At 48.8% G+C, this 23,449-nt stretch overlaps 1 protein-coding gene across 5 annotated transcripts in view; it reads left to right on the forward strand.

The window, feature by feature from the left end:
- LOC142257001 (germ cell-specific gene 1-like protein) overlaps nt 1-23,449 on the forward strand; it is a 275,387-nt gene that overhangs the window by 178,958 nt on the left and 72,980 nt on the right. For 4 of the 5 annotated variants that reach the window (XM_075329045.1, XM_075329047.1, XM_075329046.1 and 1 more), the window contains 2 exons: nt 3,776-4,422; nt 15,949-15,996. In XM_075329045.1, the coding sequence (XP_075185160.1) occupies nt 4,098-4,422; nt 15,949-15,996 (373 nt within the window). In that variant the 5' untranslated portion in view covers nt 3,776-4,097. The remainder of the gene's footprint in view (nt 1-3,775; nt 4,423-15,948; nt 15,997-23,449) is intronic. The other variant, XM_075329049.1, reaches the window with a different exon arrangement.

Raw genomic sequence — 23,449 nt, forward strand, 5'->3', positions numbered from 1 at the left:
AGTCATAGTCAAGTCACACAAAGGGCAGTACAGAAGACAATGCTAGTGAACTTGTAATACATTACATCTAAAAGGAGGAGGAATAGGTTGTGCAACCAAGAGACCAAGAACAAAATAATGGCTGAACATTGTGTCACAATGACTATTAGATAGCGGGGAACCGGGGCTCCTAAGCTGTTCCTCAAGCTAGGGGGCACTATGCTATCCCTAACCTCAGGGATACCCATAATGGTGGAGATGCCTAAGTCTCCTTCCTGGCTTTGCTCCTGACCAGTTCTGATCTGATACCCCCTACCCCAGGGAGGGATGGGACAGGAGTGAGATGAAACCCACAGAAATAGACAGACAGGAGAAACCAAAACTCTCTCACACAGCATGCACACACAAAGGTAAAGACAATAAGAGATTAAGGAGGAAACACGAGAGCTGCAAGGAAGCTACAAAACAACAGGGGTAAACTCCACAACCGCACCAAGAAAATAGCACAATTTTTACCAGAAGAACTGGGACACCACACAGACCATCATAGAAAATATAGCTGGCTTGGGTAGTCAGATTCTACCAGCATAAATAGAAGGGGAGGAGATGTGATAGGCTTCCCCACAACAAGTGATAAAAGGCGCAAACAGACCAGCAGAGATTAACTGTTACTAGCCTGCTTATGAGTTAGCACACAGCAGGTCAATGCCAAAGTCTGCCTGTGTTGATCCCAGACACCAGAGAAACCAATGAGTGGAGTGTCAGAATCTGCAAAGTGAACAGAGCCCAATGCCACCATGACAGTCAAAGAAGTTTGTGCAAAACTCTGTGTGACACATTGATGATAATACAGAATGATACATACTTGTATACATAAGAATAAGTTCTATAGTGCAATGAAAAACAAAAGGAGAAGCAGCTATACTAAGCACAACCATGCAGGGCATGCAGAAAAGAAAGCTCATACCTACATGTGATCTCCCTTGCTGGTATGGCCCCCACTATGAGGCACATTAGGCACAAGCCTTTAGCTGGAGAGGACATTATCCCACCAAGCTGTGTGAATGTGACGCCCCTGGACTACTCAGGTCGTCACAGGGTACTGCACAAACTGCCCTCCCCGTGCAGTATTCAAAACCCTCATGGTTCTGGGTCCCCATCTTGCAGTACTGCCTCCACCAGCAAATCAAATCCTAGATACACCCTGCACCACACCCAGTCAGGCACACCAGTGGTTGGCTTAAGCGGAATAGGGCTGCCAACCTAGGGGTCAAGCAGGGAGGTGGAAGGTGTTAGAGCAGAGACGTGGTGACCCTCGAGCTGAGAGGAGCTCTGAGGAAGCTGGGAGTAGTGGCTCCCAGGGGAAGCAGACTAGGTTGCAGACGGGGGTCTGGACCTAGAGGAGTCGGACCCCCGGTCACAGGGGATTGAGGCTAGGTTCCTGGAACCCATCAAGGAGCATGGTCAGCAGCCTGGTCCTATCACCAGTCTGGGACCGAAGGCACGGCAGGGCACACGGACCCTAGGTCGGGGAGAAGCTTCAGGCAACCTGGCAATTAACCTGCAAAGAATAGGGCCTTTATGGACTGTTGCCACAAGCTCAGAGATCGGGGGCATTAGCGCAACGAGGGGGATAGGGCTTTCCAAACAAGCGGCCCACTGATATCAAAAGCGTGAGCCCCTGAGAGCAGGCTCCCTCACTTAGCCACAGTGGGGAGTAGGGCCCGGCAAGTTTCAAGCTACCGGGCCACTACAGTGAATCTAAATTTTGTGCCCGGAGGCAGGTCACGGATCATCAGGCAGTGCTGCAGGGGACGGGACCCGGACGAGCTCCCCTCAGGAGACAGCGGCAGTCAGACACTTGGTTTACCCGGTTTTCAGCGTCTGCTTTATTGCTGAGTGAGTACCGGAATGACCCTTGCAACCAGCAAACCTGCGCTCCCCACGGCACCTACAGAGTCCCGTGGAGGGCAACGACACCTTGCTGCCCCACTCCATCACCCCAGGTACTCCCAACAGCAGTGGTGGTGCCCCAAATCACCGCACACCACGGGTGGCATCACAAACTAACTATACCTCCCCTGTATATATCCCCTTTACATTTGAGTGTGGCCCCTAGCCCCCGGGTCCGGAGACCCTCGAGCCACGAGTAACCAACCCCCCCACGAATCCGAGCGGTTCTATCCGCTGTCGGGGCGGCACATGAACTTACCTTTTTCGTGTGTGACTCATTTTTTAATTATTTAATGAAATATTAATGATAAAGGTTTATATTGCTATTTTTATATCTGGTAGTTTCCCCAATTTTTTGTGAGATTTATACATTTTGTTACAGTATATAAAATACTCTCAAAGTGATGACGGAAACCTGTTCAGGAATCTAGTAAGACGCCAATAAGTACAGTCCACGTCTAATCACCTCTACATTTTCCAGTTTTAGATGTGTACTGCCCCCACGCCAGCGGCTGAGCCGCTCGGATTCGGAGCTGCGGTGGCTCGAGGGGTCTCCGGATCCGCAGGGTCCGCGCGGACACTCGAATTAAAAGAAGATGGGGGATATGTACAAAGGGGTTAGAAAGTTTGTGACGCCACCCACGGTGTGTGGTAATGTGAGGGACCACCGCTACCGTTGGGGAGCCCGGTGATGATGGTGTGGCAGCCTGATGTTTAACCCCTCCGTGGGTAGGGGGTTTGTGTCCCGGGGCCCGTTGGATGGTTGGTGTTTGTGTGCCGTTGGAGATAGGAACAGGGGTTTTCAGTGTACTCACTCAGTCCAGGAATAACAACACCGACAGCTTGTAAACCAGAATTCTGAGCACCACTGCAGCTTGTAGGGAGCACGCTTGAGTCCGTGCCCTTGGTGTTGTTGTTAGCCTGTGGCCCTGTCCTTGGCACCTTTGTCTCTGTTCCACTCATCCGTATGGCTAACAGAGTGAGCTTGCTCTCAGGGTTCAAGAGGAGGATTTCTTTGGACTGTATTGGGAAAGTCCTATCCCATTGGTGCGCTAGTACCCCGATTTTGGAGCGGGTTGGGGATGAATCTTGAAGTTTTCACCCCCATCGGGTAAATTACCGTAACGCGTCAAGCTACTTTCCGGCCTAGGGTCCACGTACCCCATCGTGGCCTGGTCCCTGCCCGGTGATAGCTCAAGGCCGCTGGCTGCCCTCCTCGGCTGTTCGTGCCCCTTGACACTATCCCCTGCGACCGGGGTTCCAGCTCCTACCAGGCCCAGACCAACGTCTGCCATCTAGTAACTACAGGAGTCCTGCTCCCTGCCGGTGACCTCTCCCTCTCAGAGAGTCACCGCTTCACTCTCCTCTCCTTTGCTCCACTTCAGCTCAACTCCTGCTCAACTGTCACTTTCTTCACTTTCCCCTTACCAACCCCCCATGTGGGCAGCCCTATTCCCTTCAGGCCCCCCAATGGTGTGTCTGGTGGGTAAAGTGTAAAGTGTTCCTAGGATTTTGATTGGCTAAGCTGTTAGCAACACCAAAGGACCAGGACCCGTAACCAAGGAGGGTGGATACTGTGCAGAAGGGCAGATTGCACAATACCCTGTGACGACATGATAGGTCAGGGTGTCACAGATGAGGATAGCTGTTCTCTAATATAAGAAATCTGATAAAAGTATTGACCTTATGAAAGAAAAAACTGTGAGGACCAGAATGGGGAATTAAAAGTTATTTTTTTAAAGCATGTGACGTACTGTTTTTAGGTTGATGCAGATTGTACATTGTCAATGAAATCATCGAGCAAATTAAACTTATTTTCTATATATTTCTGTTTCCGTTTCAGAAGGCGCTCAAAAATGCTTCAGGAACAACTAGTCTTTTAATTTCTATCTATACAAGTCACTTCAAAATTGAACATAAAGTAGAGAGCTTTTCTAATTTTTGGTACTGTATCAATCAGAAATTTATAAATGATGACAAAATTAACTAAATAACAACGAAATACATAAAAAACAGATATCTTCACAGCTTATTGATATGCTATGACTTGCAGGAAAATACATTCCTTGCAATAGAAAACAACTCACAAGATGGTATGCCGCAAGATGTGAAACCAATGGGATATTACCTGCAAACACTCATGGAAATCTAGCTTCATCTTCAATATGGAATTAAGCCGGAAAAACAGATCACTCCTCTCGGTGGTGTTGAACCTACTGGCTTTGAGTTTCTCCGTGGCAGCTTTCTTTACAAGTTACTGGTGTGAAGGAACCCACAAAGTTGTGAAACCCCCCTGCTTGTCAGCAGTGAAAAGTAAAAACTGCCAAGTGCTAAGTTTAAACAGCACCGCCACCAACAGTGAGGCCACGGACACCAATGGGACATTAGACCAGAATGTAGTTCACTATAACTGGGAGACGGGGGATGACAAATACGCCTTCAAATACTTTCACACTGGATTTTGGTTTTCCTGTGAAAAGCACCAAGGGGGTAAGTAAGTAAAAAGCAATGACCAGAATTACTGTATATCTTGAAAAGAGAATTGAGGTCAATACATGCTATAAAGTAGCTTAAGGCCAGGTTCAGACAGTCGTACGAAAACCCACAAAGCGTGGACATGATTGGCTCCAAGTGTTTGTCTGCATACCGGATATGTGCAGGAGCTGTTGGCCATTAACACTCAGTCTGCTTTGTGAATTGGACCAATATAGTGCATACTGGGATTTTTTCCATGAAGATCATTGGTCTATCGGAAAAATCAGCCATTGTGTACCGGCACATTTGCTATGACGGGTGCTCTCCATGTACAGTCCATGACGCACATAGACAACATGTCCGTATATTAAACTTGTCTGACCGAGCTGTAACAAAAGTGATTTCCTACTGTCAAGCAGAAAAGTTGAAATACAAAATTAGTACAAATCTCTCCAATATTGTTTTTAGAAAAATAATTTCATACATCTCTTCTCTTTTCTTAACTCCTGAATATACTGTATCTTTGTTATAATTATTAAAAAGAAAACCACAATCTATGTGTAATACGTGCAAATGTGATTTATAGTGTGTAATATAAGTAGAACATAAGACATACTGTAATATTACATAAAAAATGATAAACAAGTTCAATATATGTGACTAAATAGGAGACACTGTCATTCTACATTGTGTTCACAGCACACTCCATTAAAGGGAATCCGTCAGCAAGCTTTTCCAACTTATTTTGAGAGCAGCATGATGTATGGGCTGAGACTATAATTTATACAATGGGCTGCTTGCTGCAATTTTGAAAAAAATCACAGTATTCTCTACTGCTAATATACCAGTTCTCTGAATGCCAAGCTCTGTATAACACCTCCTACACCACTGATTGGCAGCTTTTTATGTACACTCTGGATAACCTGAAAGCTGCTCTCAGTGGTGTGAGAGGGACTAAACAGGGCAGGAGGACTACATAGCATGAGACTGTAGGGGAGTGCAGCCCCTACAAAGGATGTTGCTTCACTGTGACTTTCAGATTGTGTTGTACTGTGGCTTTAAAAGATTGGCTAACTAGCAGAGCATAAAGGTGGCTTTACACACTGCAACATCGCAAACGACATCGCTGTAACGTCACCGGTTTTGTGACGTAATAGCGACCTCCCCAGCGACATTGCAGTGTGTGAAACACATCAGCGACCTGGCCCCTGCTGTGAAGTTGCTGATCGCTACAAATCGTTCAGGACCATTCTTTGGTCCTTTGTTTCCCGCTGTGCAGCAAAGTCTCAGTGTGTAAAGGGGACTTAAAACACTGGAAACGAGTGATGTGTCACAAAATCTGTCAATCACTATTCTCTGTCAGTCGGTCTCTCCCTCTCGATCTCTATTCTCTCTCTGTCGGTCCGTCACTCTCTCTGTCCCTCTCTCACAGTCTGTCGGTCATTTTCCTCTCCTCTCTCATACTCACCGATCCCCGATCCCCGGCACGGCACTGCACGGCATTCACACTGCTGCGGCAGCTTTTACTATTTTGAAAAAGCCGGCCGCTCATTAAACAATTTCGTATTCCCTACTTTCCCGCCCACAGGCGCCTATGATTGGTTGCAGTGAGACACGCCCCCACGCTGAGTGACAGGTGTCTCACTGCACCCAATCACAGCAGCCGGTGGGCGGGTCTATACTGTGCAGTGAAATAAATAATTAAATAATTTAACAAACCGGCGTGCGGTCCCCCTCAATTTTAATACCAGCCAGATAAAGCCATACGGCTGAAGGCTGGTATTCTCAGGATGGGGAGCTCCACGTTATGGGGAGCCCCCCAGCCTAACAATATCAGTCAGCAGCCGCCCAGAATTGCCGCATACATTATATGCGACAGTTCTGGGACTGTACCCGGCTCTTCCCGATTTGCCCTGGTGCGTTGGCAAATCGGGGTAATAAGGAGTTATTGGCAGCCCATAGGTGCCACTAAATCCTAGATTAATCATGTCAGGCGTCTCCCCGAGAAACCTTCCATGATTAATCTGTAAATTACAGTAAATAAACACACACAACTGAAAAAATCATTAATTAGAAATAAAAAACACAAACACATTCCCTCATCACCAATTTAATCAGCCCCAAAAAGCCCTCCTTGTCCAGCATAATCCAAGGACCTCCAGTTTTCGCTTCCAGCTGTGCTGCATGGAGGTGACAGGAGCAGCAGAAGACACCGCCGCTCCTGTCACCTCCACGCAGCTAATGAAGACAGACACGCGATCGGCTGAGCTGTCACTGAGGTTACCCGCTGTCACTGGATCCAGCGGTGGATCCAGCGGTGGATGCAGCGGTGGCCGCGGGTAACCTCAGTGACAGCTCAGCTGATCGCGCTACTCACCGCCGCTCCGGTCAGCTCCACGCAGCAACTGAGGTGAGTAGTGCGATCAGCTGAGCTGTCACTGAGGTTACCCGCGGCCACCGCTGCATCCACCGCTGGATCCACCGCTGGATCCAGTGACAGCGGGTAACCTCAGTGACAGCTCAGCCAATCGCGCGTCTGTCTTTATTAGCTGCGTGGAGGTGACAGGAGCGGCGGTGTCTTCTGCTGCTCCTGTCACCTCCATGCAGCACAGCTGGAAGCGAAAACTGGAGGTCCTTGGATTACGCTGGACAAGGAGGGCTTTTTGGGGCTGATTAAATTGGTGATGAGGGAATGTGTTTGTGTTTTTTATTTCTAATAAATGATTTTTTCAGTTGTGTGTGTTTATTTACTGTAATTTACAGATTAATCATGGAAGGTTTCTCGGGGAGATGCCTGCCATGATTAATCTAGGACTTATTGGCAGCTATGGGCTGCCAATAACTCCTTATTACCCCGATTTGCCAATGCACCAGGGCAAATCGGGAAGAGCCGGGTACAGTCCCAGAACTGTCGTATATAATGTATGCGGCAATTCTGGGCGGCTGCTGACTGATATTGTTAGGCTGGGGGGGCTCCCCATAACGTGGAGCTCCCCATCCTGAGAATACCAGCCTTCAGCCGTATGGCTTTATCTGGCTGGTATTAAAATTGGGGGGGACCGCACGCCGTTTTTTTTTAATTATTTAATTATTTATTTCACTGCACAGTATAGACACGCCCACCGGCTGCTGTGATTGGGTGCAGTGAGACACCTGTCACTCAGCGTGGGGGCGTGTCTCACTGCAACCAATCATAGGCGCCTGTGGGCAGGGAAAGTAGGGAATCCGAAATTGTTTAATTAGCAGCCGGCTTTTTCAAAATAGTAAAAGCCGCCGCAGCAGTGTCAATGCCGTGCAGCGCCGCGCCGGGGATCGGGGATCGGTGAGTATGAGAGAGGAGGGGAAAATGACCGACAGACTGTGAGAGAGGGACAGAGATAGTGACGGACCGACAGAGAGAGAATAGAGACCGAGAGGGAGAGACCGACTGACAGAGAATAGTGATTGACAGATATTGTGACACATCACTCGTTTCCAGTGTTTGACTAGCTAGGTCGTTCTGCAGGTCCGGATCGCTGTTGCGTCGTTGGCCAGGTTTGCCTGTTTGACAGCTCACCAGAGACTCACCAGAGACTTTGTAGCGATCCCGGCCAGGTTGGGATCGCTGGTGGGATCGCTGAAAGTCTCAGTGTGTAAAGGGGCCTTAATGGTATGGCTCAGATCTCCCCTGCTGCTGGGAGCAGATTTGGTCTGATCGGAGAGAAGTGGGGAGAAAAGCAGGAAGTGGGACAGTGTGGATTCCTGGACGTGCTGAGGAATGGAGATATAGGAGAGTTGGCATCCGGCCTGCCAGAGCTCCTTGCCTGATGAGCCCAGCTGTCCAGCAAATTGGGGAAAAAAGTCCTGCATCGCCATCCTGGAGTGAAGTGTGCACCACCGTACCGACAAGCCCCAGAGCGGACCAGTCCTGCGGATGGAGCCGTGAGTAGTGCCCGGGTACAGCGGTGAGATAACCAGTTTAGGCCTCCATAGTGAGAGTGCGGTATCCGCACGGTCCCTTTAAAGGAGGCCAGCCAGGTTAGTAGATAGAGTAGGATTGGTTAATATCATATATCTGCATATCGTGGTATTGCTACTTGAACTTGTATTGCTTACTGTACTAGTTGTGGCGACCGCCATCTGCCTCAGCTAAATTGTACACTGTGTATTTGGAGTTGTCTCTTTTACCATTTGTTCTTTTTTTGCCCCTATCCCACTGCGGCTCCGCAACTTACGTTTGTTAGGCCCGTTTCACACGTCAGTGAAAAACACAGACGTTCTTCACTGACGTGTAAAACACGCCTATGTCCCTCCGTGTGCCATGATTCACGGCACACGTGGGTTGCCTAAGTGCAATCCGGGCTCTGTTCTCCGTGGTCCGTGATTGCACTTAGCGATCAACTCACCTGTGCCCGCTCTCCTTGGTGCTGAGTTCTCCCGCGGTGCAGCATCCGGCCGGCGCTGACCCCTGCAGCAGCTGCTTCCGGGGCGGCTGTGTCGTGCATTCATGAATATGCACGACAATAATGAGCCGACGCACAAGCAGCAGGCAGAACAGGCTGCAGAGAGCGCCGCTGAAGCCGGGTGAGTAAAAATGATTTTTATTTTATATGCACTTTTTTTCTGGCACGTGTTTCACGGATCACACCACTGCGTGGTCTGTGGAACATCAGGGATGCCAGAAAAAAATGGATATGTCTCCGTGCGGCAATCACGGACACGCGGGTACGCCGCACGGAGACAAGGTCAGTGAAAAATCACTGATGTGTGAGCAGACCCATTGATTATAATGGGTCTGCGTATGTCAGGGATTCTGGTACGTTTAAAAAAAAGCACAAACGTACCAGAATCACTGACGTGTGAAAGGGGCCTTACCCTGATAAACTTTCTTCTTGGTTTACCTGTTAAGTCTGTCTGATACCGTGACTTGCTCTGCACAGCAGAGGGCCCTCGGTTCATCGCTTCAAGTAGTGCTGTGAGCAGGGTCACGGTTATCAAGATGGAGGCTGCGGATAGCCATTAGGGAAGTATTGCGGCTTGCGCTAATATGACAGGCGCTGCCGCGGGAAATGATGAAACCTCTGCAAGGACCCTCCCGGTGGGCACTATGTTTAATGTCCTGCCCAAATTTGATGGAAAGAACTTGCTGTTGTCTGATTGGATTTCACGGCTGCACAGTGTATTTAAGTTTTATGGGATCAGCCCTGAGCTGGAAGCGGACACTGTACACGCAGCCTTGGAAGGGGAACCCCGCAGAGGCATCTGCCTTCAGCCAGAAAGCACACGGAACACGTTAAAGGAGCTAGTAATGTTCTTGGAAGAGATCTATGGAGAGACTGTAAGTACGGGTCATCTCCGGGCTAAATTCTTCTCCAGATTGCAGCTGGAGGGAGATGACATCGCACAATATGCCACACAGGAGGTGATGGCAGATATACAGAAGAAGGAAGGCAATCAGGCAGTCGGGTTAGAGTCAGTAGATAAGATACCTCGTGAGCAGTTAATCCTGGGGCTCTACAATTCCTCGCTACGAAGGACGTTGTCGAAGCGTGTCCAGGTGGACCCGACCCTCTCCTTCCAGAAAATCCTGGCGGAGGTGGTGACCCGAAGTAAAGATTAAATCTACACCTCCGGCGTGTGGCTGTGCTGCAACTTCCTGGTCACCCTTGGGAGCCCTGGAACAGAGGTGGGTGGCTCACCTAGCAAAGTTCGACTTCATCATCCGGGATTGTGCCGCTGCAGAGAATGCTAATGCGGACGGACTGTCGAGGTCCCCTTAGGGGATCACGATGAAGTTATTGGAAGAGGAAGAGACTCCTGACTTCCGGAAGTTCTTGCCCCCCGGTGATGGTGGCCTTGACAAGCAAAGAGGCCTGTGTGCCCACTAAATCATTGGGACGAAGTAAAGACAAGTGGGGGCTTGCTCAAAACAAGGATGAAGGTTTGAGACAGATGAAACAATGGGTAGCCCAGCAGAAGATCCCAAACAAAGAGGAAAGGAACGGCCTTTATGCTGAGATGAAGAGCATACTGCATCAGTGGGATTGGTTTGAGCTTCGGGGTGGTGTACTTTACCTCCGGAAGCAGCAACCAAAGGAGCCCGAGGTGAGGTGGCAGGTGGTCCTCCCAAGAGACCTGGTGCCTGAAGTCGTCAAAGAGGCGCATGAGTTTGGAGCCCACTTCGGTGCGGTCAAGACCTACCAGTGGCTACAGCGGTATGTGTATTATCCCAGGCTTGAGTCTACAGTAGAAGATGGCTGTCGGCGGTGCCAAATGTGCGATCTCGTCAAGAGCACCGAGCAAAGGACACCCGTCCAGACCATCCAAACTAAGGAGCCATTGGAACTCTTGATGATTGATTACCTCCTCGTGGGACACTCGGCTCGAAGTCCACAGTACTGTTTGGTCATGACTGATCATTTCTCCAAGTTTGCTGTGGTCACTCCGACTAGGGATCAGATGGCCAAATCAGCTGTGCAAGCTATCTGCCAAGATTTCATTCAAGTATATTGGTGCCCGAAACGGATCCATTCCGACCAGGGTGTGTGTTTTCAGGGCAAAGTAATGAAAGAACTGTATCGCCTGTATAGCATTGAGCGGTCTAGGCCACCCCACCTACCATCCTCAGGACAACGGAGCATGTGAGCAGTTCAATTGAACACTTCTTAAGATGCTGAGAACCTTAAAGGAAGATAAGAAGGTACACTGGCTGGAGTACTTGTCAGAGTTGGTGTGGGCCTATAATAACTGGGTCCATTCTGCAACAGGGTATAGCCCCTATCTGCTGCTTTTCGGAAGAACTGGATGGTAGATCTTAGAACCTAGACCAACCCTAAGACCTGACCGAACGCGCAGTCACCTCTTGGGTGAAGGAGCACCGCAAACCGCTGCAGACAATCCGACAGCTAGAGGGGCAACAACTGCAGAAGAAGGTGCACAGTGGTTGTCGGCCGGTACAAGAAGTCCCACTTCAACCTGGAGATCGAGTGCTGGTGCGAGAGAAGCGTCCTAAGGGCAAACTAAGTGAAAGATGGGATGGTCCCGTCTATAAAAGTTCATATTGAAAGCGGAATGGCAGAGCCCCATGTCCTCCACAGAAATATGCTGCGTCCACTTTGACCCCCCCCCAGATCTGCCATGTGACAAGGAGTCAGACACTGCTCCTGAGTCTCGTCTGAGTCCTCCTTCTGGATAGACGAAGATGACTGGTGGTCCGTCCCAAACATAACTGAGCCTCCCCCATCTGAGAATACTAGCGCAGCTGCATCGTTGCCACCCCGACTAAAAGAAGAACCGTTGAATCCTCCTGAGGACCCTGTGGTGAACACTACCCTGGAAGAGAGCCAAAAGTCAAGCGAGAGGCAGGATATCTGGAGATTCCAGAGGTCTACTGCAGGAGTTCCACTTGTTAGATATGCGGACCAGTTTGTATTTTCAGTATTGCCGATGCTGTTGTCTTCCTCTACAGGTGTTACCTATGCATTACATGCTCTTGTGTAGTACTGTGGGACTGCGGGAGATGACGAGAGAGCCGGCCACCCTTCGTTGTAGGTCCCCAGAGGCAAAGAATCTGAAAAAGCCAACTTCTTTGACTTGTTCATGCCCTTATATTATCATGGCAGAGGACAGTCATCATTAGGGAGGCGTGTAGGGGAGTGCAGCCCCTACTAAGGATGTTGCTTCACTGTGACTTTCAGATTGTGTTGTACTGTGGCTTTAAGAGACTGGCTCACTAGCAGAGTATAATAGTATGACCCAGATCTCCCCTGCTGCTGGGAGCTGATTTGGTCTGATTGGAGAGAAGTGGGGAGAGAAGCAGGAAGTGGGACTGTGGATTCCTGGACGTGCTGAGGAATGGAGATATAGGAGAGTCGTCCTCTGGCCTGTTAGAGCTCCTTGCCTGATGAGCCCAGCTGTCCAGCAAATTGAGGAAAAAGAAGTCCTGCATCACCTTCCTGGAGTGAAGTGTGCACCACCGTACCAACAAGCCCCAGAGTGGATGTGCTGCCCCCGCGACAGCCGACGGGCTGCTCGGATCCGGATCTGCAGTGGCTCGAGGGGTCTCCGGACCCAAGGCGAGGTCGCGCGGCCGCTCGAAATAAAAAAGGGAGAAGAGAGTTATTTACAAAAGGGGTGATGAGTGGATTGGATAGTGTTCGTGACGCCACCCTCGGGTTGTGGTAAATCGGGATACCACCGCTGCTGCGTTTCGGAGAGAGAGAGAGCGCCCGGGAGCGATGGGATGGCAGCTGATAATGTTAACCCCTCCGTGGGCAGGGGAAGGTGTCCCGGGGCTCGGTGATGGTAGGCTGGGGACCCGTTGGAAGCAAAGGGGCACAACGTACTCACACAGTCCAAGGATACTGACACCGGGTAAACCAAAGTCTTGAACGCCCTGCAGCCTTAGTTCGAACACGCTGGGTCCGTGCCCTTTTGGCGTTGCTGGTTGGTCTGAAGCCTTGTCCCTTGGCACTGTGTTTACACTTGGTGGATCCCTTTCACCTAAAACTACTCGGGTCCCGCTCACCTAAGAGGCTAGCAGGGTGAGCTTGCTCTAAAGGTTCACGCTCGGGATTTCCTGGACGGTTTTGGGAAGTCCTATCCCCCTCGTTGCGCTAGTACCCCGATTTTGGAGCGGGTGGAGAGCGGTTCATGAAGATTCCGTCCTCGTCGGGTGAATTAGTGGGCTGCATAAAGCTACTTCCCAGCCTAGGGTTCCGCGTACCTCGTCGTGCCCTGGCCCCTGCCCGGTTGTAGCACAAGGCCACCGAACTGCCCTCCGTGGCAGTACCGTGCCCCTTGCCACTACCCCTGCGACTGGGGTTCCAGCTCCTTCCAGGCCAGGCCAACGTCTGGCACCTAGGACGGGTATAGGAGCCCAGCTCCGCAGCGTGACCTCTTCCTGTCACTGCTCATTGACACTTTCTGACTACAACTGACACTTCCGGCCCTCCTTCCACCATCCCTCCATCTGGGCGGCCCTATTCCCCTCAGGCTGACCAATGGGTGTTTGGTGGGTGTGGTGCAGAGTGTTCCTCAAGATTTGTGTAGACCTGTTCTTAGCAACACCAAAGGGACAGGACCGGTAACCAAGGAGGAGCGGGTACCATGCAGAAGGGCAGATTGCACGGCACCCTTGTGACGACCTGATAGGCCAGGGCGTCACATGGACTGGTCCTGCAGACGGAGCCGTGAGTAATGCCCGTGTACAGCGGTGAGGGAACCAGGCCTACATAGTGAGAGTGTGTATCCGCACGGTCCCTTTAGAAGAGACCAGCCAGGTTAGTGGAAAGAGTAGTGTAGGATTGGTTAATATCATATATCTGCATATCGTGGTATTACCATTTGAACTTGTATTGCTTACTGTACTAGTTGTGGCGACCTGGGCCATCCGCCTCAGCTAAAGTATACACTGTTGTATCTAGAGTTGTCTCTTACCGTTTTGTTGTTTTTGTTTGCCCCTATCCCGCCGCTGCTCTGCAGCTTATGTTTGTTACCCTGGTAAATAAACTTTCTTCTTGGTTTACCCGTTAAGTCTGTCTGATACCGTGACTTACTCTGCAGAGCAGAGGGCCCTTGGTTCATTGCTTCAAGACAACTAGTTGTCACAGGTGACAGACAGTCCTGCGGTGTCCAGCAATAGAAGGTCACAGCGTTTGGCTGCACAAAATGCTCCCTGACTATCTATTGTTCCTGCTGTCAGTATTCAGTGTACTAGCTATCTCCTCTGCTGGATTTTCATTCCTTTCCCTTTAAGATCCAGTGGAGACCCTCTTCCCTTTACCTGCTAATCATCTGTATTTCCCCTTGGGTTTAAATAGTCTAATTTTCTCTGGACCTGTGCTGGTGATATTCAGTTCATTCAAGCTCTGGATGCAAACAGGTGGCTTGTACTCATCTGTGGTATTGTTGCTGAAACTTTGCTGAACTTCTACCTGTGATGCCCTGGCAAAACCAGGTAGTCACAAAAGTAGTACATCCTCCTTGTTACCACGAGAAACTCACACTTAGGCATAACACACAGCCATTAAACCTTAGCCACCCCCTCATGATAATAAGGACACACCAGTGGGCGGGATCAGGGGTCGTAGCCCTTGGACTACCCGGCTAGGTGGCAGACAGTGAACAGGGCCACAGGCGACGGAGATCTGGTCGCGGGAAACCTAAAGTGGACTGGGGCAGGGTTGTAGCCCGCCGGTGCAGACAGCGGGAATCCGGTCCGGAGGCCGTGCACAGTCGGGGTGCCTGGACCCTAGGGCGAGGAAGGTTGAAAGCCCCTCTTCAATTGACCAGCCGGGGACAAGGTTCCAGACTTTGTCCCATTAACTGCCCAGATAGAGCGAAACGGAAGCCCAATGTGCGGGATAGGGTGTCCGTCAGAACAAACTGAGATCCGAAGGGTCAGCTTTTGCGGGCCACAGCTCCCAACACACACAGAATCGGGAGTGGACTTCTCCGTTCCATGCAAAGTTGTCCAAAAGGAAAGACAAACACAAAGGGCAGGAGGAAGGGATACCTGTTCATTAACCTGGGTGCGGGACCCGAATGCACCGTCCTAAGGCAGCCGGCCACTGGCAACTTGGTTTACTACTGGACTTGTATGAAATTACTGAACTGGGAGTACACCATTGTCCCCCGGTCAAGCCCGGCGCGCCACCTCCAGCAGCCATCACTCCCGTGCTCCGACCTCGGGCCCCGGGACTACACCTCCCCTACCCGTGGAGGGGATTCCATCTTGCTGTCCCGCTCCATCAGCCCCGAGCGCCCCATCACCAGGCAGCGGCGGTGCCACCATCCCTCACCGCAACCCACAGGTGGCGTCACAGACACAACAACTCCCCTGTAAATATCCCCTTTATGATGGTTGTGAGGAAGGACGGCCGTGCGAGCCAGGGTCCGGTCACCACTCGAGCCGCAGCAGCGAACCCGGATCCGAGCAGCCCCAGAAGCCCCCACTCGCAACATACCTGTCTCATTTGTGGATAAGTATTTCATGCATTTTCCCCTGTGTCTCCTCCTTGTGTCGTGTTTAGTGGGGTTGACAAAGAGCTCACCTTACCTGTTGCCTATTTAGGGTCCAGCACTAAGGATATCTAGGGTCAGGTATCCGACTCAGCACATAGGTACGAAACCTATGTAGGGTTCTGAGAGATCTCAGGGGCCAGTGGTAGGTTTGGTCAGGGGTCACAATCTCCCCCTTCACTAGATACAGGGTTTCCCTTCCCTTTCGCCGTTTGCTTCATACTTCCTCGTACTTAGATTGACACTAGTCCTCTACTGATAACCTCCTGCTAATAAAACTGATTTTATTGAAACTACCGCATGCTGCGCAGTACGTTACACATCACTGGAATCAGGGTTTTGTTTCTACATTACGCTGTTTCCGGCTTATATTCCAAAAACCTACTGATAGATTCCCTTTAAGAATGTCCACCGGACTAAACTGCTAGATTGAATGTATTCAGTCAACAGCAACATATACGTTTTTAGCAAATGTACCACTTATATGGTAGCTTGCATTCAGAACATGTTATCATATTTCATTTTTATGTTTTCTTTCAGAAGAGGCATGCCGTAGCTTTATCGAATTATCTCCAGATTCTGAAAAAGGTATTTATATAGAGTATATTTTTACATTACAGAAAATATTTTATGCGACTACAGTCAGAGATCATACTTTTTTATACTTATACAAGTTGAAAAAAAAATTATACTCATCTATTATATAACATTGCTCCCACTGATCTTTTATTTCTTGGCTGCAACGATGACATACTGTCTATAAGGCTACTTTCACACATCAGTTTTTTGCCATCAGGTTCAATCCGGAAAAAAACGGGTAAAACGGATCCGGTACCGCATCCGTTTTTTCCCCATAGACTTGCATTGGTACCGGATTGTACCGGATGGCTTTGCGTTGCATCCGTTTTTTTCCGGATGCGGCAAAATTAGTTAGGCTACTTTCACACATCAGTTTTTTGCCATCAGGTTCAATCCGGAAAAAAACGGGTAAAACGGATCCGGTACCGCATCCGTTTTTTCCCCATAGACTTGCATTGGTACCGGATTGTACCGGATGGCTTTGCGTTGCATCCGTTTTTTTCCGGATGCGGCAAAATTAGTTAAAGCGGCGGCCGGAGGCAACGTAGCTTGCAACGTTTTTTTGTCCGGCAAAAAAAACGCATCGCGCCGGATCCGGCGCGATACGGCGTGTTTTACAATAGAAGCCTATGGACGCCGGATCCGGCGTAATGCGGTAAAAAACGGATGCGGCCGCCGGATCCGTTTTTCTAAACTGAGCATGCTCCAATGTAATTAACAAAACGGATCCAGCCAAAAAACGGACGAAAAGGATGCAAAAACGGATGCAAACCGTATCCACCGGATCCGTTTTTTAACGGATCCGGCATAACGGATCCGTTAAAAAACGGATCCGGTGGATACGGTTTTCACTTTTTTTTCAGGATCCGTTGGATCAGGAAAAAAAAGGACTGTGCCTGAATACAGAAAACTGATGTGTGAAAGTAGCCTTAAAGCGGCGGCCGGAGGCAACGTAGCTTGCAACGTTTTTTTGTCCGGCAAAAAAAACGCATCGCGCCGGATACGGCGTGATACGGCGTGTTTTACAATAGAAGCCTATGGACGCCGGATCCGGCGTAATGCGGTAAAAAACGGATGCGGCCGCCGGATCCGTTTTTCTAAACTGAGCATGCTCCAATGTAATTAACAAAACGGATCCAGCCAAAAAACGGACGAAAAGGATGCAAAAACGGATGCAAACCGTATCCACCGGATCCGTTTTTTAACGGATCCGGCATAACGGATCCGTTAAAAAACGGATCCGGTGGATACGGTTTTCACTTTTTTTTCAGGATCCGTTGGATCAGGAAAAAAAAGGACTGTGCCTGAATACAGAAAACTGATGTGTGAAAGTAGCCTAAACATGACATCTACAGGCAAATACTGGCTTCATCACTCATTGGGGCATCCTAGAGTTACCAATTCATATTCAAAATTCTTTGACTATTCCAAAACCTCAGGCTGAGTTCCAATGATGTAATGAGTATGTTCTTGCAGTTTTGATTCTATGTATTTTCCAACCACAGATGTTTAAAGTTGCAGATTTTTAAAGATGTCTGTTTACCATCAGTGTGTTATTAGTGTAGGTCTGTGTGTCCGATTACCATCAGTGTGTCATTAATGTACAGTGTGTCCATTTACCATCAGTGTGTCATTAGTGTACGGTCTGTGTGTCCGTTTACCATCAGTGTGTCATCAGTGTACGGTCTGTGTGTCCGTTTACCATCAGTGTGTCATTAGTGTACGGTCTGTGTGTCCGTTTACCATCAGTGTGTCATCAGTGTACGGTCTGTGTGTCCGTTTACCATCAGTGTGTCATTAGTGTACGGTCCGTGTGTCCGTTTACCATCAGTGTGTCATTAGTGTACGGTCTGTGTGTCCGTTTACCATCAGTGTGTCATCAGTGTACGGTCTGTGTCCGTTTACCATCAGTGTGTCATCAGTGTACGGTCTGTGTGTCCGTTTACCATCAATGTGTCATTAGTGTACGGTCTGTGTCAGTTTACCATCAGTGTGTCATCAGTGTACGGTCTGTGTGTCCGTTTACCATCAATGTGTCATTAGTGTACGGTCTGTGTGTCCGTTTACCATCAGTGTGTCATCAGTGTACGGTCTGTGTGTCCGTTTACCATCAATGTGTCATTAGTGTACGGTCTGTGTCAGTTTACCATCAGTGTGTCATCAGTGTACGGTCTGTGTGTCCGTTTACCATCAGTGTGTCATTAGTGTACGGTCTGTGTCCGTTTACCATCAGTGTGTCATCAGTGTACGGTCTGTGTGTCCGTTTACCATCAATGTGTCAGTGTACGATCTGTGTCCGTTTACCATCAGTGTGTCATTAGTGTACGGTCTGTGTGTCTGTTTATCATCAATGTGTCAGTGTACGATCTGTGTGTCCGTTTACCATCGGTGTGTCATCAGTGTACGGTCTGTGTGTCCGTTTACCATCAGTGTGTCATCAGTGTACGGTCTGTGTGTCCGTTTACCATCAGTGTGTCATTAATGTACGGTCTGTGTGTCCGTTTACCATCAGTGTGTCATTAATGTACGGTCTGTGTGTCCGTTTACCATCAGTGTGTCATTAGTGTACGGTCTGTGTGTCCGTTTACCATCAGTGTGTCATTAATGTACGGACTGTTTGTCCGTTTACCATCAGTGTGTCATTAATGTACGGTCTGTGTGTCCGTTTACCATCAGTGTGTCATTAGTGTACGGTCTGTGTGTCCGTTTACCATCAGTGTGTCATCAGTGTACGGTCCGTGTGTTTATTTACCATCAGTGTGTCATTAGTGTACGGTCTGTGTGTCCGTTTACCATCAGTGTGTCATTAATGTACGGACTGTTTGTCCGTTTACCATCAGTGTGTCATCAGTGTACGGTCTGTGTGTCCGTTTACCATCAGTGTGTCATTAATGTACGGACTGTTTGACCGTTTACCATCAGTTTGTCATTTTTTTTCTCCCTGATGGATAAAGAAATAAATTAGAGTTTCTCCTGTACCTTGCAATGTTAAACACGTAGAGCTCATGGTCTGCACACTGATGCCATCTGTGCTGTGCGTATTTTTCACAGAGACAAACTTGTATTGGCCTTTGTCTTCTGTGCTGCTAAAAAAAATGGACGTCTTATGTATTGCACGGACGCACGGTCTGTGTAAAAACTGCGTGTCTGTGTGTACCGCTCCTGCAGCAGTCGGACTGCTCGGATCCGGGGTTGCTGTTGCTCGAGGGTCTCCGGACCCGGGGGCTTGTGGTTACTCAAAAATGAAAAGGGGCTATTTACAGAAGATTAGTGTTTGTGACACCACCCGTGGTTCGCGGTAAGGGGAGTACCGTCGATGGGAGTACCCGGGGGAGATGGAGTAGGGCAGCCAGATGACGTTCCCTCCACGGGTAGGGGAGGCCCCAGGAATCTGGATGGTGGAGGTGGAGGGAAGCGGGGTGGAGTCTATGCGGCAAGCAGGACGCCGGGGGGGGGGGGGGACAGCGTACTCACTCAGGTCATGTGGATGTTGGTGCGACCATTAAGAAGACTCTGACACAGGAGTAAACCAAGTCTCTGGGTGCTGCTGCCACTCTAGCGAGCTCGTCAGGGAATCCACCCCGTTGGTATTGCTGATGGATTGGAACCTGCCTCCATGCACTTGTATTTAGACGTTTCTGAGTGACCCCTCAGCCTAGAGCTGTCGGGGTCCCGCTCCCTATAATTATATAGAGGAGCTGTGCTCTCGATGGCTTACACTTGGGATTTCAGTGGGCCGCATAAGCTTGAAGGCCCTATAACCCTCGTTGTGTTGGTGCCTTCAATCTCTGAGCTCTTGGAGAAAGTTCATAAAGAGACAGGTTAATTATCAGGTTGCGTGAAACTACTTCCTGATCTAGGGTCCAGTACCCAGCCGTGCTCGGTACCGGTTCGGTTCCTAGATTTTCCAGTGCCGACCGTTCTCCAAAACTAAGTCTGGGCACCCTTCTATAAAACCCTGCGACTGGTTCTCCGACTCCTCCGGTCCCAGACCACCGTCTGCGACCTAGCCAAAGTTTCCCAGGGAGCTCCAACTCCCTCAGTCCCTCCCACCAGTCTACCTGACCCCTAGGCGGGTGGCCCTTTTCCAGCTAGACCACCCACTGGTGTGCCTGACAGGGTGTGGTGTGGCTAGGATTTGGATGCTGATGGAAGCAATACCAACAGTTAGGCTATGTTCGCACGTTGCGTAAATACATGCAGTTACGCTGCGCTTTGTAGCGCAGCGTAACTGCATGCGTCCTGCGTCCCCTGCACAGTCTATGGAGATTGTGCAGGGGCCGTGCGCACGTGGCGTCTTGGAGCGCAGCGCTTCGGCTGCTGCCCGAAGCGCTGCGTTCAAGAAGTGTCACTTCTTCCGTGCGCTTTGCCGGCAGCTCCTGCTCTGTCTATGGGAGGAGCTGCAGGCAGAGCGCATGGAATCAGCTTTTTTTTTTTTTTTCTACGGACATTTTCTGCAGCGATTTGAAGCGCACGTGTGCTCTTCAGATCGCTGCAGAAAATTCTGCAGTGACTGTACGCAACGTGCGCACATAGCCTTAGGATCCTAGAACCATGGAGGGTGAGTTCTGCACCAAAAGAGAAAGTAGTGCAGTCCCCTATGACACCCTGATTAGGTCAGGGGCGTCACACGTGAACAGCACCATAAATTATAAAGGGTACGTGTGTTACGGGGGGACTTCCTGGTATAGGAATAGATGAAGATATACTACTACCAGTGGTCAGGGTCCACTTTGCAGTGATGGCAGAACTGCAGTTGGTGGCACAAGGCCCTACTGAAACCAAACAGTAACACGGTAACTAAGGTACTCTATGTTACAGGTCACGCAGAGGTACCAAGAGATGTAAAGAGACTCTGTCCCATCACAGAGGGTCTCTGTATGCAGAAACAGTGTTCTAAGCCACACGATACTGCAGTATATATACTGAACTCTATTAAATGACAGTCAGATAAGGAAATAATATTATAGTAAATAAACAGAACTCTGTTAACTCACAGAGTCTATATGGCGCATTACACTTCTGTTCCTTCACAGAAGGTAATATATATGCAGCATACACGGTATGTATAGGAGCAGACAAGCAGAACACTAGCCGTATCCTGCTAGCAGAGGCTCAGGGTATATGCATTGGTGAGTGTACAGTGTACTGCTCCTATATCGGCTTGCTATATGGTACAGTCGGTTAGCCACCAGTCCCAAAGCTGCCCAATATCACTGGAGCCTAGCTTCGCCAGCTACTGACCCTAACTCGGTCAACGGATATGACCGCAATGCCTCACCCTAACCTGCCTCCTGACCCTCAATCAGGCCGGTGGGACTTCGTCGCCTAACCCTATCTAAGATGTGTACAGCAGTGTGCACAAAGACGAGTGTGCACCTCCATGTGGTCGTCAGGGCTATTTATCACCTCTGTACCGCCCACAAGATGGAGGAACCATGTGTAGCCAGCCCCTTTGGCCAATGAGAGCCCTACACATCACTGATGATGTCACGGTGGCCAATAAGAACGTGCCACATCACTGATAATGTCACCGGCCAATAGGAATGTGCCACATCACCGATGATGTGATGGCGGCCAATGGGGACATGCCACATCACTGATGATATCACGGCAGCCAATGGGAACGTACTACATCACTGATGATGTCACCGTGGCCAATAGGAATGTGCCACATCACTGACATGCTCAGATAGTGGCAAAAGACCCATAGGAATCCCACACATGCTCAGTAGGTACTTTTTGACACCGTGTCAGAATGCCAAAAAGCCCTGGTCAGCATCCGTGCCTCAGAAGACCGTAACGAGCGACTTCGGGTACGGGGAGGAACTTCTCCAGAAGACAAACGAGGAGCACCCGTACCCTGGTTCATGACAACGTGTTGTATCTTTGTCAAAATCGGATAAATCATGTACGGGAAATACGGACGTTTGAATGAGGCCTAACATGAACATCCAGTTTGTTTCACAATTCAACAGTTTTTTTGATCACCACCCTGAGTTCATTTAATTACACGTTCTGTACCCAGTAAAAATAGCCATGAAATTATAATAAGAATATTGGCCTAAGATTGGAGCATTTGAAATTTAGGCCACATAATATGCAAATGTTACCAGTAACAGAGATTCATTGATTCATTGGAGGTGCACTTTTTACAAACAATCATAAGAAGGCAGGTAGAGCTGAACTGTCAATGTCTGACAGTGGAATTTAATACACACAGCCTGGCACATGGCAATTCCATGTTCCTATGCCCCCCTTCCCCATGACAGGGTCTGAGGGGGTGCTCTTGCAGCTAAAGACCCCTTGTGCTTGCCATTACAGCCTGTGGTTACAGTGATTTATACCTCCCAACCATCCAGGATTCAGTGGGACAGTACTGATTTGAAAGTTCCCTCCTGCACTCCTGCTGTTCACTGCTTTTCCCCTGCTGCTCTCCTCAGTGCAGTGAATAAATTAACTCAAGAAGAACAGTGCATAAATTAAAGCCTCATCTGCCCTGAATATTCCATGACAGGACTTGATACAATACAAGCAGCTCTACTATTGAGCCATTGCCTGTATGGAGTGTTCTAGGATGATTTGGTAATCTTGACCTGTATTGCTGGCAGAGAAACTAGAAGCAAATTATTCAGCTACATAGAGATGTATATAGATGTACACTACTTCTCCATGTAGCTAAAGGAAGAAGTCAGATTATTTTGTTCCCATAAAACTACTATAAAGAAATGAGAAAAAAATGACAATGTGACGCCCCTCGGGGCCTGCAGGACTACTCGTCATCGGGCCAGTGGTATTTTAGGGCCTATAGCAGCCCTAGTTGTCCTAGCTGTTGTGTCACCAGCTTTGATTATATCAGAGGAAAAATTTTGTATAGATGAACCTGCATTACTGCCTCTGAGTTCACAGCAGAATACTGCACACTGGACACCGAGATCAATTGTACAGAGCAGCATCTTTATGTTCTATATTCTAGAGGGAGATAAAAATATTTTGTTTCTTTTAATTAAATTACTAAAAAATAATAAAAAAATAGAACAATGTAATTTTTATTGCACTTTTTAAAATATAATAAACATCACAAATCAGCAAATAACATGGAAATATTTGGTGTCCCTGTAATCATAATGACCCAAACAACACAGCGATCAAATTATCACAGCGATCAGATTATTTATGGGGATCAGTAAATGGATAAAAAAATGGCAAAATTGATTATTTTTCTCTATTAAAACCCATACAAAAATGTAACACTGAGGCTGTGTTCACACATAGCGTAAATGCTGCGTTTTTTCTGCAGGTGTCCGCACCACACAATGCAATAACAATCCTCTCTGATTATTGTGTGTGTGCTGCCTTTTTTTATCTTTTTTTATACATTGCCCCAAAATTTCATACATGTTTGTGTGGCGCCCCTGAGGCTTCAGTCGCCACAGAGGTACTGCACCTCAGCGAGAGGTGT

This window comes from Anomaloglossus baeobatrachus, chromosome 11 (assembly GCF_048569485.1).
Source record: "Anomaloglossus baeobatrachus isolate aAnoBae1 chromosome 11, aAnoBae1.hap1, whole genome shotgun sequence".
NCBI classification, from domain to species: Eukaryota; Metazoa; Chordata; class Amphibia; order Anura; family Aromobatidae; genus Anomaloglossus; species Anomaloglossus baeobatrachus.